The sequence below is a fragment of the Talpa europaea genome, assembly GCF_964194135.1.
Source record: "Talpa europaea genome assembly, chromosome: 15".
Lineage (NCBI taxonomy): Eukaryota > Metazoa > Chordata > Mammalia > Eulipotyphla > Talpidae > Talpa > Talpa europaea.
The window spans coordinates 24,070,194-24,087,642 of NC_140083.1; the positions used below are offsets into that span (position 1 = coordinate 24,070,194).

General features: G+C 34.0%; 1 protein-coding gene across 1 annotated transcript in view; it reads right to left on the reverse strand.

Annotated features, from left to right (window-relative positions):
* The window catches only part of LRRIQ1 (leucine rich repeats and IQ motif containing 1), a gene marked incomplete at both ends in the record, with an annotated part of 135,822 nt that overhangs the window by 102,465 nt on the left and 15,908 nt on the right, over window positions 1-17,449 (reverse strand). The window contains 2 exon segments of the mRNA XM_084254647.1: window positions 7,707-7,857; window positions 10,197-10,349. Of these exon segments, the coding sequence (XP_084110773.1) occupies window positions 7,707-7,857; window positions 10,197-10,349 (304 nt within the window).

Consider the following 17,449-nt stretch of genomic DNA (forward strand, 5'->3'; position numbering starts at 1 on the left):
AAAAAGATGTACAAAATACCCTGAAAAGTACAGAAATTTAATTGACAGCTGACATTTTAACAGCAACAGTGAAAGTAAAAAAGTAATGGAATGACACCTGTAAATTACTAAAATAAACTTCAAGTTAGAAAAATACTCAGTTAAACTATAACTCAAATATGAATGTTACAGTCAAACACAATCTAGTTATCTTACTTGAAGAAATTCAAAAAGGTCTATGGGAAAAGGGAAATGATTTAAAATTACAAATGAAAGAATAAATAAAGGCATTAAAATAATAAATATGGGCAAATAACCAGGTTATATAAAATAACCATAATATTTTTCTTGAAGAACTAAATAAAAAGACATGAAAAATCCTGAACCAGCACATGTAAGTCAGGAAAGTTGAGTTAAAGATATGGATTAACTTGAGATAAAATGTATTTTATAATTTCTGTGATGACCACTAAATAAAGTACATAGTTAAAATGAATTGGGAAAAAAGAATGGAGGGCTCAGGGTGGGGAAGAACCAACACAAGTCATCTCAAAAGAAGACAAAATCTCTACAGTGAACTTCAGGTTATTTCCAAATTAAGGACATGTTCAGAATAAAAAAAAAAAAAGACAAGAGCTACGGAAAAGATAAAAAATGCAGCATACACTTTTTGCTTACAGAAACTAATGAAGTAGACAACAAGAAATAATGTTTCTGTTGATGAGAAAATATGACAAAACATAAATATATGTGCTCAAGGTATTAAAGAACAAAACTGGTAGTGTAGAATAAAAGAAGTTCTAGAAGAAGTGAGATGGGCACAAGACTCAGGATATCTATTAATTCTGATAAAGGACAGCGTACAACACTATATGGTCAAAATTTGGGCTCCAGGATTTTCCTCAAAGAGGGCTAAAGTATCTCAAGCTAACTAAAGCATAGAAAAAGATACACACACACACACACAAATGTGGAACACTAGATCAGTGATTCTAGGTGTGGTTCAGCGATTACTCTTTTATAGATACTTTTAAAGGTTCCATATAGTCAAAAACATTTTCATAATAATTCTTAGGTGTTATTTGCCTTTTTCACTCTCATTTACTCAAGTGTATAATGGAGTTTCCCAGAGGCTACATGAGGTGTGATATTGTAGTAAATTGAATGCAGAGGGAAGTATAAGAAAACAGCTGTCTTATATTACAGAGATTTGCAAATAAGTTTAACAATGTTCCTTTCTCACTATAACTTTTGGTTAAAAACTACCATTATTATTTATAAAACTTATAAATGTAGGACCTTTATTATCTGAAACTCTAAGTAATAAATAACAAATAACAAATTTCTTGGTTCTTTTTCTTATACAGTCACTAATGATAGCTATACCTCATATAATGAAAAATGAGGAAGTGTGAAAGGAACATTTAAAAAATGATAAAATTGGTCAACCAACAGAAACTTATCTATCTCTGTATATTTATACACACACATGCATTACACACACATACACACCACGAAATAGCATTGCTTCAAAAACATATAAAAGCCTACACACAACTGATTAAACAGTAACTCAATCCAGTCAATGCATTTAGATCAAAAGAAGACTCTAGATAGGAAGAAAGTTAAAGTTGCTATCCTTCCTCTTTTAATCTTATAAAGTCTTTGCTGTCAAATGAAGGATGAGAACTGAGTAACAGACTTACAGCAAGCCTTTACCTTACATTACCATTACTTCCTCAACATTTCTAAGAAAATGAATCTCTTCTAGTCAAATGTCTTTTTTCCACTTCCCCATCCTAAAATATAAATAAATAAAACAAAACCACAAAAATATTTAAGAGTCTTTTTCAAAGGACTTAAATATAATAATAATAAATATAAAGGCTTGCTTAAATATTCTTGAGTTTACTGCTTCAATATATTCTTTATTAGCTCTTTGAAAGTTTCCAAGGTCCCACAAAATAAAACTGAAGCCAAGTGTGTTTATCCCTTGCCTATGGCAAAATTAGCATTTGGCTATACTTGCTCCAAATATCTATTTCAAAGAATTCCTCCCACAAAAATGAGCCAATGGTCTATAAAACATTCCTGCCATGGGAGTTGGGGGCTGGGGAGCCCTCCTATAAGGAACAGCAAAACCAAAGATGTTCAGTTAGGCTAGAGGGTTTTAATAAATAAGTATTCCTGTAAAGGTTTACCTCCCTCAATGGTTCACGTCTGACAACCTACAAAGTTGCATTTAAGATTTCAGGATCATACATGTATGGAAAAGGATTACTGAAAACAGGAATCAAAAAACTTGGATTCTGGCCCCACCTCTGCCAGGAGTTACATGAAAACTATGTGGGTCTGTTGTTTTCATTGGTAAACTGAGACTGGCAGATCTGTAAAATCCCTTTGAGTTTTGCACTGGGCATTGTGTTGCATTTCAAAATTAAAGAGTAAACTAGCACCATCTAGTGGAATCAAAGGGATTCACTAAGTACATAATAGTGAAAAACATTTCTACAAACAAAACATTCAGAAATTTATTTTACTTCATCTTTTGCCCTAAAATCCCAAAGACATTTGGTCACAAGAATTTACCTAGGCATAACATAATAAAAATGTTGAATTATTTGTCTTCATACTTATACCAAATGTCCCATAAATATATTTCATGCAAAAGAATGATATAATGATCATAATAAAACTTAAGTTTAAAACTGTAATACCATGAAGTAAGTTATAAAAGATAAAAGATCATGTAATTAAAAAAACCCAAAACATTTCAATTAATAAAATGTATAATAAAATCACATCTGATCAAAATAAATTCATCTTTAAAATTATCAATCTAACAAGAAGTTAATGAATTTGTACATTCAAAATATACAAGAATAAGTTTAGATCAAGTCAAAATACTCTATAATCACAAACTTGCTTTCAAAATAGGGAAGTTATAGAAAATGTAAAAATTCTTTACCACAAAATTTAGATGAAGATATATATTCCATTATAATTGTCTAGTTTTTGCTACATTTGGCAGAAAATAATCTACTTCTTAATATGTAACAATCTCAGAGACTCTAGTTTTAATTATATTTTGAATTTATATTTTAATTAAGATTAATAATAATAAAAACCATCACTTCCATAACCACAGCAGAAAATACATTCAAAATTAAAGGCAGCAACAAAAATAAACTATTCACTTTATAATTTATAGAATTAAATTTTAAACTATTACTTGTTTAAAAAATATATTTTACATTGTGTTTTGATTTCTACAATTAAGGAGTTTTTTTAACCAGAAAGAATGTTTACCTGTAATGAATAAGTAAATCATAATAAATTGCAAACATAAAAAGACCTTCACAAAATCCAGCAAAATATATTTTTTACTAATGAACTACTGACATATGTGTAGGATATTGCCATATTTCTGGCAGTATAATCTTTGATTGTCCATTCATATGACAATGCTTTAACACAATTTTAATAGAGACATCAGAAAGATAATTCAATCTTTCTTTTGCTTGGTTGGTTATTTTTTTATGATTGATAGCTGGACACATAAAATATGTGGCTTTGCACACAGTTGCATTTGTGGTTTATGGACTGCTACAGGTTTGTGCTCTCAAAGTCCAATAATTCTGTTTTGCATCACTGTTAGCATTAAGAAAAATATCTACAGCTCATTGATAATGATATACATGGGATTATAGAGTATATTCTTTTTTATATTACATTTACTTATTTTTTAAATATTTATTTAATTATATAAGAACTGGGGTATGGGCCAGAGATGTGGGGGCTGGGGAGGGTGAGAGGATTCACCAGAGACAGAGTGGGGAGCTGAACAGGCAGACTGACTGAAAAACACTGCTGAGGGGAGCAGCAGATGAGACAGTAGAGTTCTGCCATGTGGATAGCTTTCTGGCAGGCCAGGGGATCAAACTCCCGCTGCAGAGGCTGCAGACAGCTTCACAGCACTGTGCTCAACCCGCTGCGCCACCATAGAGGCCCCCAAATTTACTTATTTTTATCTGAGATAATATTAGGATACCTCCATCAGGTACTGTCAACATAGTGTGCTCATCACCAGATCACCCATAGTCCACCACCACAGTCGAGTGTGCCTCCTTCGCTCTTTGTTCTCACTACCCCTCCCCACCTCCTTCACTTCTGGTGCTCCAGTTCTGTATTTAGCTTTTAAAGGTTAGTTTTTAAGCATATTTTCATTTGACTTGGTTTAGTTACTTTATATAGAATACATTCTTAATAAGAGAAAACTTTTTTAATTCTGTGTCCTCTAACAACTGTAATTAGTCATAAGAACTATTACTATATTTTTATCATATTTTTTTATTAAGGTAACACTGGTTTATAACAATGTATATGATGCAGAAATAAAGGATCCCACTTTTCATGTCTATTACTACACCACACCCATCACCAAGACAACCACAATCCTCCATCATAGTCCACTGTGCCCCTCCCTTTCTACCTTAGTTTAATTGGAATGGAAGTCATTCAGCAAAACTAATTTAAAATGAATTTTCTTAAAGAGATAAATATTCACTATTCCCTCTCACTTAAACCCATAGAAAATCAAATAAATATGTGCATTAATATTTTCTATTAGAGCTAACATTGCATATTTACTACTGTAATAACTGCAGCTTAGTTAAGAGTTAGGAGCAAAGTAAACTTGAACTACAAATGTAAGTATTACTTCCAATTTTATTTCATCTCCCTAAGAAATATTATAGCATGGAATAACTGATTAACGTATAAATACAAATCTATCTTTGTGCCCTTTCATAAGCGTTCTTAGCATCAATACATCATTGAAAGGCAAAAATCTATGCTTTTCACTTAGCTCAACCAGAATCTCTTGTTCCTCAAGATGAAAAACAGACTCCAACACAAACTCCAAATGGTCTTCAGAAAATTTACTTTCTCATGTATCATCTTCTCACACTCAATAAATACAGTGTTTTCATTGTACTGAACAGACAGCAAAGACATTTTTTACCTTGTTTGCCCTGAACTACACGGAGATACCTCAGGTACATCAATTAATATTATGGCAGTTATCACATAAATCTTGTAGATATCCTATCCCAGGAAATCCACTAGTTATTCAAAATCCCATACACATTGCTGACAATGGAGATGAAGTGGTTGGGAGTTCAAGCATTTCTTCTAAGAAACAACCTTTTTCTATTTTAAAAGCTGGCTTCGGAGTGTGCCGATATAGTAAGATATGTTATCAGTGTACTTCATTTCAGCAACAACAAAATTATTTCTGTATGTATTTTAAGCTAAAATTTTTTAGTATGAAAAATTTGTTTCCAAAATATCAGCATTCCCATGTGGAAGAAGTAACGTACGGTCCCAAAGTAGCTGGCATAGACAAAAAGTCTAAAGGATACATCAAAAAATATTATACATTATATTTTCAGCTCTTTACTTTGGGAGGATGTCCCTCAAGAAGGGTTCTGATGGACCTCACTCACACACCCCAAGTTGCACAGCACACACAGAGTAATCTAGCCATGACCAGTCTCTCTTCCTAGGAATTCCTGCTCTCAACTATTGTAATCAGGATGAACAAATAATTGAATTAACTACATAACTCAAGGGAAAAAAAAAACACAGAACAACATAAGGTACAAAAAAAAAAGCAGAAAAATATGGTAGTAACAATATATACTAGTGGTGAAAGTCAAAAATGGTACAACCTATATAAGGGAGTCTGGTACTAACCTTCCAAACTACAGATGCTCTTTGCTCCGACAATATATACTGCAGGAAATTATGTTATTTTTTAAGAAATCCTGACTTACAGGGATTTTTAAAAATTAATTTATTTTAAATTGAGGTAACATTGGCTTACATTATTGTTAGAAGAACAGGACACCCTCCCCTGCCTTATGTATTGCCACTGTAGTGCACCCACCACCAAATCACCCATAGTCCCACCACCATCGTCCATCATTCTTCCTTCTTTCCTTCTTTCTTCCTTCTTTCTTTGTTCTCCCTCCTCACCCCCATCTATCAATAGATGCTTCAGTTCTATAGTCAGTTTTCAAGGGCTAGTTTTTAAGCTTGTCATCACCTGACCCTTACCTTGGTTACTCTATATTTCAAAGGAAATTAACCTAAAGATATGTCTGATAAAGAATGGAATGAAAAAGCTATCATGTTTGTGGCCTCTCAAGATGTTAGCCATTATCACAATATAAAGAGATTAAAAACAATTCAATGTCCATCAACTTAGGGTCAATGTAATAAACAACAATCCATCCACATAATAAAATACTAGAGCCATGGAAAAAGAATGCTATGGTAGGTGAAAACAAGCAAGATAAAGAACAGTACAAAAAACATGCTAATGGTTATGGGTCACAGATGGTGGAAAGGATTATACCTTCGGGGTTTTAAGCTATTTTAAGTAGCTTATTTTAAGCTATTAGTATTGCACCATGTGGCCTCTCTCTGCTCTTGTGTGTATACTGCCTCTCTGTGCACCCATGTGTATGCATAGGATTTAGAAAAAGGCACCCCTGCATTATAGCCCTAAGACAATGGCCCACATCGTGTGGCAGCTGTGGACATCTAGGTAGCCACTGACTAACTGTGTGGCCATGGTCCGATGTGGTCTGGGAGTAGCTCAGAAATTTCATCAAGAACCTGCACAGGAAATCCTCCCTGTATAGGTGGCCAACATGTCCCCTTCAGTTCCACATAAAGCTAATTACCCTTTGTCTCCCCTGGACCCTGTTCCTCCTGCTCATTGTCACATAAACAATCATACCTGTTTATTATTGCTAATAGACAGCAAGAGGGCTGCTTTCTGAGCAGCAGAGTCTTCCCTTGCAAACCTACTCTATGACTCATACCTCAGTGTGTCCCCAGGGACAGGGAGGAGCTGGCACATTCCTGACTCAAGATGTTAGCCATTATCACAATATAAAGAGATTAAAAACCATTCAATGTCCATCAACTTAGGGTCAATGTAATAAACAACAATCCATCCACATAATAAAATACTATGGGGCCATGGAAAAAGAATGCTCTGGTAGGTGAAAACAAGCAAGATAAAGAACAAAAGCACAAAAAACATGCTAATGATTATGGGTCACAAATGGTGGAAAGGATTACATCTTTGGGGTTTCCAAAATTTTAAGCTATTAGTATTGCACCAGAATAATTTTTTAAAACAAATTCCTGATTTTTCTGGACAAGCCTGAGTATTCAATCCTTGAGCAGTATTTAAGTTCTACAAAGTCCCTTGAGAATCTCACAATTCATCAAAAATTAAAAAGAATAATAAGCTAGGTAGCAAAAGATGAGATTTTTTAGTGTATAATCATCACAGAGGAAACTGTTAAGTAAGTTTTAGCTGAACTGCAGTGGGTAGAAGAGGGAACTTGATGATAAGATGAGAGAGTAAGAAGAGAATTCTCTTTCACAAAACTTGACAGCAAGAGAAAGGGGGCAATGGTAGACGTGCATGGCAATAGGAACAATTTGACATAAGACGTGAATAAATGATGGCGTGAGATCTTACTGAAAGGTATATTTGTAGGGAATAGGACTGGCCTCAAACAAGAAAAAACATTTTTGTTGCTAAATTAAATGAATTACAGGGTATGATGATAGAAATACACAATATTTCAGTAAGTAAAACAAAATATAATCATAAATATATATTGACATTCCATTGTACTTACCAATTCGAGTGATTTTATTATGTGAAAGTTCAAGGTTTTGAATATTAGTGCAGCCATCCAAACCATGAAAAGAAGTCAGTTGATTTTTATTAAGAAGAACAACACAAAGATTTTCCAAATTTTCACAGTTGATACTCTCAATATGGTTTTCCTAAACAAAAAACAAATGTAATTACTTTTATTTCAACATCTTATTAATGACATAATTAAAACTTGCCAAAAGGATGAAATACAATCTCTAAATGAATGTACAATTTCTAAATTTAAGATGCTAATTGCTATACTATCTAGATGAAATTTATTAAGTAACCAATAAAGAACTACTTATTTTGTATTCATTCATAATTTTTTCAACTATAGAAAAAAGAGGATCATATAAGGAAATCTATCAATCTATAGAATAAGAGTGAACATTTGACCATAGTTCATACAAAACTATTATTTAAAAAAAAACAAATACTGGAAAAGGTGAAATCTTCCAAGCTACCCTCTGTCCCTTCTGCCCCTTCCTCTCCAAAGAGCACCAAAGTTATAAATTAGGTCTATATTTCAAGTATAAATTTATGTTTTTACTACACATAAGCATGCCTCAATATATAATATTGGTCTCAGTGTCAAAATCATATGTCAAGGGTGAAACAGCAATTTCTTTTTTTTAAAAGACTTCACAAAGATATAGGGACTTTATTAGAATTTGAAGTGTATAATCCTACAACATCCCTCTCAAAAATATGAATGAATATATCATCTAGTAGCATGAACTTAATAAAAAGCATAGAACACCCACAAAGTTTTAAAAGAAAATTGCATTGGTAGAAGCACTGTCACTTTGAACTGAAAAGAACATAATTCAATATGAATTTAATTCATATTGAATTCAGTTCAATACCCTACCCTATCCTTCTATCCCCCAATTTTCTATGGGAAAGGAACAGGCTGAGAAAAATTCTCAGCTTCAAAACAGGGCATTTGCTATGGAAAAGGAAGTATGCCTTGAGAATGGAGTCAAATGCCCAGTGGGCAGAGCCCTCCCCCCACAAGCCCCCAGTGGTACAGCAGACCTCTCCTTTCTCACCCACTGCTCCCCTCAGCAGTGTTTTTGGTCCATCTGCCTATTCTATTCCCGGCTTTGTCTCTGGTGAATCCTCTCACCCTCCTGCACCTCTGGCCTATACCTCAGTTCTTGTATGAATAAATAAATCTTTATAAAAAAAAAAAAAAGGCCCAGTGGGCAGAACCAAGAGTGACAGAGAACCATTCCTATGAAGCAGAACTCAGTTCCTATTAAGGAACAGGTGCTATTTGCTTAGCTGGGACCAGGGACTGCTATGGACTTCTTGTTTTCTCCCAACTTGAATGGGAATGCCTATTGTGGTTGACCAAGTCTTCTAAGTCTTCTATGTTGATGTGTGGGAAGATAGGCTAGGAAAGATATATTGCTTTTTACCTTACAGATATCTGAGAAAACACTACATGAGCAGATTACCTCCATTTGAAGATGATTAATGACAAGATTCTGTGCTTCAAGTCTGAGCCTTATTTCATAAGTTCATGAAGCTTCTTGGCACTTAGGATATGAGTATATTTTTGATGTGAGCCAGAGGGTGGATTGTTAGGCCCCAATAAACCTCAGCCCAATATTCGCACAACACCACAGTCCGCAACACATGCATTCAAGGTTTGGCCAACAGAAAACTAGCTAGCATAAGGCAAACAGATGCTCAATAAGCACTTGCATATTAGAGATTATCTCTTCAGCAAGCTTACTTCTGGGGTATGACCAACTATAAAAAAGTTGAAGATAATCAAGAACAAGAAAGAGAATGAGGGAGAGAGAGGTGAGAGGGTGAGAGAAAGAGAGAAAAACTGAATTTCTAAGCTCCTGAGGCACCAGAAAGATGAGAGAAGGCATTTTGAACCTTCTAGACTCAGTTAAAATTACATAAAAAAACAAAGTCAACATAATATGAAGCAAAAGAAAAGCTTGGCCTCAATTTATGACTCACAGAATTATGAACAAATAAAATAGTCGTTTTAATTTAGTAAGTAATGTGGTCATTTGTTATGCAGCAGAAAGTAACAAAAACAGTAGCTACATTATCTGCATATAATGAATATCAGGTCATACCACCTAATCATCTCCCCTCTGATAATTTTCCCTCTCTAGTTTTCATAAGCTTTTGTCCTTCATCTCTTTGAGACCTTCCATTACAGAGGTTATTTCAGTAAAATTTCCTCAAAAATTGTCAATTTCTTAAACATAAACATGTATTTATATTTTAAGATAAATGAGGTTACTACAGAGTGGGTGGAGGGCAGAGTAGGGAGGGTGGACAATGGACTACGGTGAAGAATTACGGGGGCCTCGGTGGTGAGTGTGGTGTGGTAACATGCATTTTAAGAGGTGGGCTTTGTACCTCTGAAGCATATACAGTGTTGTAAACCAACATTACCTCAATTGAAAAGTAATATAATAAAAAGAGGACATACCTGTGCATCAATGTACTTTAGTTTTTTACAGTTGCTCAGGCTGTGTAAATTAGTTAATCCACAGCGTTGAAGAGACAGAAACTGAAGATTTGTACACTCGGCCAGTGTGGAAAGACTACAACCTGGCAAATCTTGAAATGTAACTGTTGTAACCTAGAGAAATTAAGAACATTGTAGTGTATAATTTTATCTAACAAAAGTGAACTTAAACACTATTCACCTTACAAAAGTATTTGACAAATTCATCTAGGAAAAGTAATTCTATATATTGATAAAGTCCACATTTATTAATGACTCCATTTCATTTAAGCTTTCTGACTTCTTTTTTTATTCCAATATGAAGGCAAAATAATATAATTATTGACAACCAAGTCAAGTCCAAAAGTAATATACATAGTAATAATAATATGCCCATTTATCATTTCATTCCCCAGTTTTCCACCAAATTCACTCCCCTTGTTTTTCATGCTCTTGGCAGGACTGCACTACATGAATGGTTAAGATCTTTGTTTGACAGTATCCTAAGGATACCTGGATAGACTCAGGAGGCATAACAGGTCAGGGAATAGATTTTTGCATCCAACCTTCAACTAGGTAGCTCAGCTATCTTCCCAGAAAGAAGAAAGCTTGAGAAGAAATATTATAGAACATTTATAAATAGACCCCCACAATAATATCACATAGTCAATAATCACATAGTCACATTGACTATGTATCACATAGTCAATAATAATTTGACTATGTGATACAAAAAACATTCTGTTACAAGCATTTGTATTATAAATATATCAATCATCCTTTACTACTGAATTATGACTATATCCAGAGCATTTTGAGTATCAGGGGAAATAAATCATGAATAATTTTTCTGTATTTTTCAAACATTTTGAAGACCAAACATCTACCTGTTTTTATTATTATTATTTTTTAAAGATTTATTTATTTGTTTCTTTGTTTGTTTGTTTATACAAGCACTGGGTACAGTCAGAGGCACCGGAGGTTGATAGAATTCACCAGAGGCAGAACAGAGAGGAAAACAGGCAGAGTGACGAAGTACACTGCTGAGAGGAGCAGTGGGCCACAGGAGAGGTGTCTGCGTGCAATGTGGGACCCTCGCCCAGCGGCCGGGCATCGAACTGGCACTGCAGAGGCTGCAGGCAGCTTCGCAGTCCAGCGCTCAACCACTGCGCCACTGGGGAGGCCCTGTTTTTATTATTATTGATTGTTACTGTAGACTCAAAACATCATAAAGCTTTTCTTAAGGAATATTTCTTTTAGTTTTTTCAACTAAAGAAAATTCAATGTTAAATAATGCATTTAATTTTATAATAGTAAGGACTGTACTAACAGGTCTACAAAAATAAGTCAGATAACAGAAATATTTTAAGACTAGTGAAAAGCACTACACTTATAACTCAAGAGCTCCCAACTACATAAAATGGCGGAGGAATAATGCAGTAATAAGTTGGTCCTTCACTATAATTGATGCATTGAAATAAACTATATATGCTAAACCATGTTATAGCAAGAATACTTTCATATTGCCACATCAAAAATCTTAATGTCAGGTTTCCCTTGTACTGAGTAACCATTTAAAAATATTGGCTTTATAAGAGGAGTATAGTATATATCATTCAAAACAGAATTTCTAAAAATGTTCTATTGAAAGATTCCTTCAGAAAAAGTTGGAAAAGTATAAAATTCTTAAGTGCAGTAACTCCTCTTTATATGGAACATTTCCTGGGCATTAAATTAAGCCAAGAGTTTTAAATTTACATATTTATTTAAGTGAATGGGAAGACCATATGTTCACGGAGATATAAAGAAGGGATTTAGTCTACTCCTTGATTTAAGTAACAAATGCAATAATCAATATTTTTAAAGCTTCAGATAAATAAAAGTTTCTAGTTTCATAATTACTTTAGGAATTTATCAATTATTCATAATCTAAAACAACTCTTGCAACGTGTACTTTTTATAACTTCAGAAAGAAAAATATCCATCCATTTGAGTTCAGATAACTTCTGTGTGATGCCCATTTAATTTGTCCACAAAGAGATGTTATAAATTCTGTAGTTGGAAAACTTGCTCTATACTAAAAAATGAACATACTATTTGGAGTCAAGCACTTAAAAACCACAGCTTTGATAACAAAAACTATACTACCTTATAATTTTTATTATTGCTCCTGCTTTAAATCTATGTTGCTAAAACGCGAAATTGAAATGGTAATAAAAAACCTCCCCAAAAACAAAAGCCCAGGACCTGATGGATTTACAAATGAATTCTACCAAACATTCAGAGACGAATTAGTCCCTATCCTTCACAAACTCTTCCAAAAAATTGAGAAGGATGGGACAATACCAAACACGTTTTATGAAGCCAACATTACACTAATATCAAAACCGAACAAGGACAACACAAAAAAGGAAAACTACAGGCCAATCTCCCTAATGAACACTGATGCAAAAATCCTCAATACAATTTTAGCTATCAGAATCCAGCAATGTATCCATAAGATAATTCACCACGACCAAGTTGGATTCATTCCAGGGGCACAAGGATGGTTTAACATCCGAAAATCAATCAACGTTATCCAACACATCAACAAAAAGAAATATAAAAACCATATGATAATATCAATAGATGCTGAGAAAGCTTTCGACAAAGTGCAACACCCATTCATGATAAAAGCCCTTGAAATTCTGGGGATACAAGGAACATACCTCAACATCATAAAGGCCATCTATGACAAGCCAACAGCCAGTATCATTCTCAATGGTGAAAAGCTGAAAGCAATTCCATTAAGATCTGGAACAAGACAAGGATGTCCACTCTCACCATTGCTTTTCAATATAATACTGGAAGTCCTAGCCAGGGCAATAAGACAAGAGAAAGACATCCAAGGAATCCAAATAGGAAAAGAAGAAGTCAAACTATCACTATTTGCAGACGATATGATATTATACATAGAGAACCCCAAAAACTCCACAGAAAAGCTAATTCAACTCATCAATCAGTTCAGTAAAGTGGCAGGATACAAAATCAACACGCAAAAGTCAGTAGCCTTCCTATACACAAACAATAAATCTGAAGAAGAAGAAATCAAAAAGACCATCCCTTTTGTTATTGAAACAAAAAAAATCAAATATTTGGGAATAAATCTAACAAAAGAGGTAAAGGACCTATACAAAGAAAACTATAAAACACTGTTAAAAGAAATAGAAGAAGACACAAAGAAATGGAGAGACATCCCCTGCTCATGGATTGGAAGAATAAACATTATTAAAATGGCCATCCTTCCAAAAGCAATATACAGATTCAATGCTATTCCAATCAAAATTTCAATGTCATTCTTCAAAGAAATAGAACAATTATTGATGAAATTCATATGGAATCACAAAAAACCCCGAATAGCCAAAGCTCTCCTGAAAAAAAAAGAAGGGAATGGAGGCATCAGACTCCCAGACTTCAAACTATACTACAAAGCCATAATCATCAAAACTGCATGGTATTGGAACAAGAACAGACATACAGACCAATGGAATCGAATAGAAAATCCAGAAATAAACCCACAGATTTATGGTCAACTAATCTTTGACAAAGGAGCAAAGAATATGCATTGGAGCAAAGAAAGTTTGTTCAATAAATGGTGCTGGGAAAACTGGGTCGCTACATGCAAAAGAATGAAGCTTGACCACCACCTCACACCATACACAAAAATCAACTCAAAATGGATTAAAGAACTAGACATAAGACCTGAAACCATAAAATATATAGAAGGAAATATAGGCGAAACACTACGTGATTTGCACATCAAAGACATTTTTACAGACACATCACCCAAAGCAGTGATAGTGAAGGCAAAGATAAACAGCTGGGACTACATCAAATTAAAGAGCTTCTGCACAGCAAAAGAGACAATAACAAAAACAAAGAGAAACCCCACCAACTGGGAGAACATTTTTGCACCCAACACTAATGATAAAGGACTGATCACAAAAATCTGCAAAGAGCTGATGAGACTCAACAACAACAAAGAAAATAATCCAGTCAAAAAATGGGCAGAAGAGCTTAAAAGAAACTTCTCTGAAGAGGAAATGCAAATGGCCAACAGGCATATGAAAAAATGTTCAACATCACTTGTCATCAGGGAAATGCAAATCAAAACTACCATGAGATACCATCTTACACCAGTGAGAATGGCACATATTAAAAAAACTAGCAACAACAAATGTTGGCGAGGGTGTGGAGAAAAAGGAACTCTTCTGCACTGTTGGTGGGAGTGCAAACTGGTCCAACCACTGTGGAAAGCTGTGTGGAGATTTCTGGACCTACTAAACATAGAGCTTCCATATGATCCAGCAATTCCACTCCTAGGTATTTACCCAAAGGACACAGAAACATCAATTCCAAAGAACACCTGCACCCCTATGTTTATAGCAGCACTATTTACAATAGCTAAGCTTTGGAAACAGCCCAAATGCCCAAAAATAGATGACTGGATCAAGAAGATGTGGTACATATATACCATGGAATATTACTCAGCATTCAAAAAAGATAAACACATGCAATTTGCAGCAACATGGATGGCGCTGGAAGGGATCATGCTCAGCGAAATAAGCCAAAAAGAAAAAGAAAAATACCGGATGGTCTCACTCATAGCAGGAATCTAGAAAACTTAAATAAGGGACCAGGAAAATGAATAACTATAAGAAAGTGAAAATCAAAATCAACAAAAAACTATGAACCAGAGACACTTTTAGGGGGCGGGGGCGGGAGGGGAGGGATTGGGGTCAGAATGGGGGGGCTGCAATTGTATGGGGAATATAACAATAAAATTTATAAAAAAAAATAAATCTATGTTGCTAAAACGAACTACAAAAGCACAAGTTCTAATGATGTGGTAATTTCCACATTTACTTGTGTGTGTGTGTGTTTGCAGATGAGTTTTGTGGTTTCGTTTATTGTTTTGGGGTGTGGGCATCCCTAAATAGGGGTCTGCTAACTTACATTATATTTACAGAATGCAAATTTTAGAGTGGAATCAAAAATTTCTCGTTCTTTTCATAAATATCTGATAGGTCACTTATGTATTGGAACAGTTAAACACAGCGGTGTCTATTTTTCCCCTTAATACAGACATTTGAAGACTGGAATGCAATCACAATCTTAGAGGTGTTCACATCAACTTTTGAATATGAGGTACTTCATAATATCTCCTTCTCCCTTTAACTACACGTGTAAAAAATATTCTTATGATATAGTAATGTTTTCTCTACCCTAGATTTTTACAAGCATGATATCAAAATAAATTTTATATTAATCATTGATAAATGCATAACATTAATCACACAAATAAAACTGCTTTATATTCCAAAAACTAAGGTCAATATAGAATTTGTACTCATGAATGTTTATCACCGCATGATTAGCCTGAAAAACAACTGGTGCATAGCTGTTATTGACTAAATGTTTCTTAAATAAATGAATGGACTGTTCTAGCTTTCTGGCAAACAAAAATATATTTATAGTATTCATAGTTTCTTCCCCTTGTGAAGAGTAATAAAAAATGATTTAAAAAATTAATATTATTCACACTTGCCAGACTTGAAAATGAACTGCTCCACTTATAGAATCTATGATTCATTCATTGTATTTTAATAAAAGATCAAAAACCATTGTTCCATTTAATCATCTATATTTCCCCAAATTCTTAACAGATATTTGTATTACCGTATGACCTAAAATAGCAACACAGTTTTATTTTTTTATTTATTTTTTTTCATTTTTATTTTTTTTTAAATAATAAATTTTATTTTTATATTCCCCATACAATTGCAGCCCCCCCCATTCTGACCCCAATCCCTCCCCTCCCGCCCCCGCCCCCCTAAAAGTGTCTCTGGTTCATAGTTTTTTTGTTGATTTTGATTTTCACTTTCTTATAGTTATTCATTTTCCTGGTCCCTTATTTAAGTTTTCTAGATTCCTGCTATGAGTGAGACCATCCGGTATTTTTCTTTTTCTTTCTGGCTTATTTCGCTGAGCATGATCTCTTCCAGCGCCATCCATGAGCAACACAGTTTTAGAGAGCGCACTCAATTATCCTTGAGTTCAATGCAAAGAGAGTCAGTCATCTATTGCAAACTGTAATTTTAAAAGTAACAAGGGCAATGACTGTTTCCTTTTTGTCAAATATCTGTTCAGTGTCACAATATTAAATCTGTGTAACCCAGAAAAACAATATTGCTTAAAAAATCATCTGCAAAGAGACTGAATCTGAAGTCATATTAAAGAGAATCTGAATTCAAGGGAGCCATATGCCATCACACCACCAGTTTATTATACTTTGCATTGTAATCTAAGAGAAATCAGCAGCTGAAATGTTGTTCAAGTCATCTTAATCAAGATTAGTACAACTTTTTATAATTTTCTTTAAAGCAAGTTATCATCACAAAGCAAGATACCATCAAAAGAAAAATTAATTATTTAAAACATTAAAACCAAGAAAAATATATTAGCTATCAATAATCATTTCTCTTCACATCTGTTTGGATATTACTATATATAGTGGATGGTATACATATCTTCAGTTTTACAATTCTTTGGTGAAACAGGCTATTAAGGAGTTCTCAACAGTCCGTTTTCTTTCTTTTCAGATGCTTGAAAGGGAGCCATTTTTAACAATGACTATTATATACATTAGGAGTTCAAGGACATATTCTTCACATATAATATTTTAAAAGTCAATCATCCTATAAAATAGGCATTACTCTTCTCAGTTTATAGAAAACAAAATGAGGTTCAGAATGATTAAGCACCTTGCACAAGGTGACACAATCAGTAAATGACAGAAATAAAAGTAGGGTGCTGCTAGTACTCGACACAAGGTCTGTTATTACTTTATTTAAAACATATATTAATTTCCTTTATAATCAATGCACACTACCTACATTGTAATGCCAGCAATAATACAGAGATAAATTAACATTCAGTTAGACTTATTTATCCATCCTCCCACTCACCCATCCCACATTCATGCAATGAAAACCACTATTTACCTGTCAATATACAAACAACTATAGACAAGTGGCAGACCTGTTTCCTGTCTTGAAGGCTCAGAGTGAGAAATTAATATAAGCAAAATGAATTCATTACTGGGTGAAATTCCAGAAGAATAAACTTTTCTCTTCTAAAGGTCCTCTCCTGAAGGACCTTCCAAAGATGGCAGTGGGTGCTCAAGGTAAGGACAA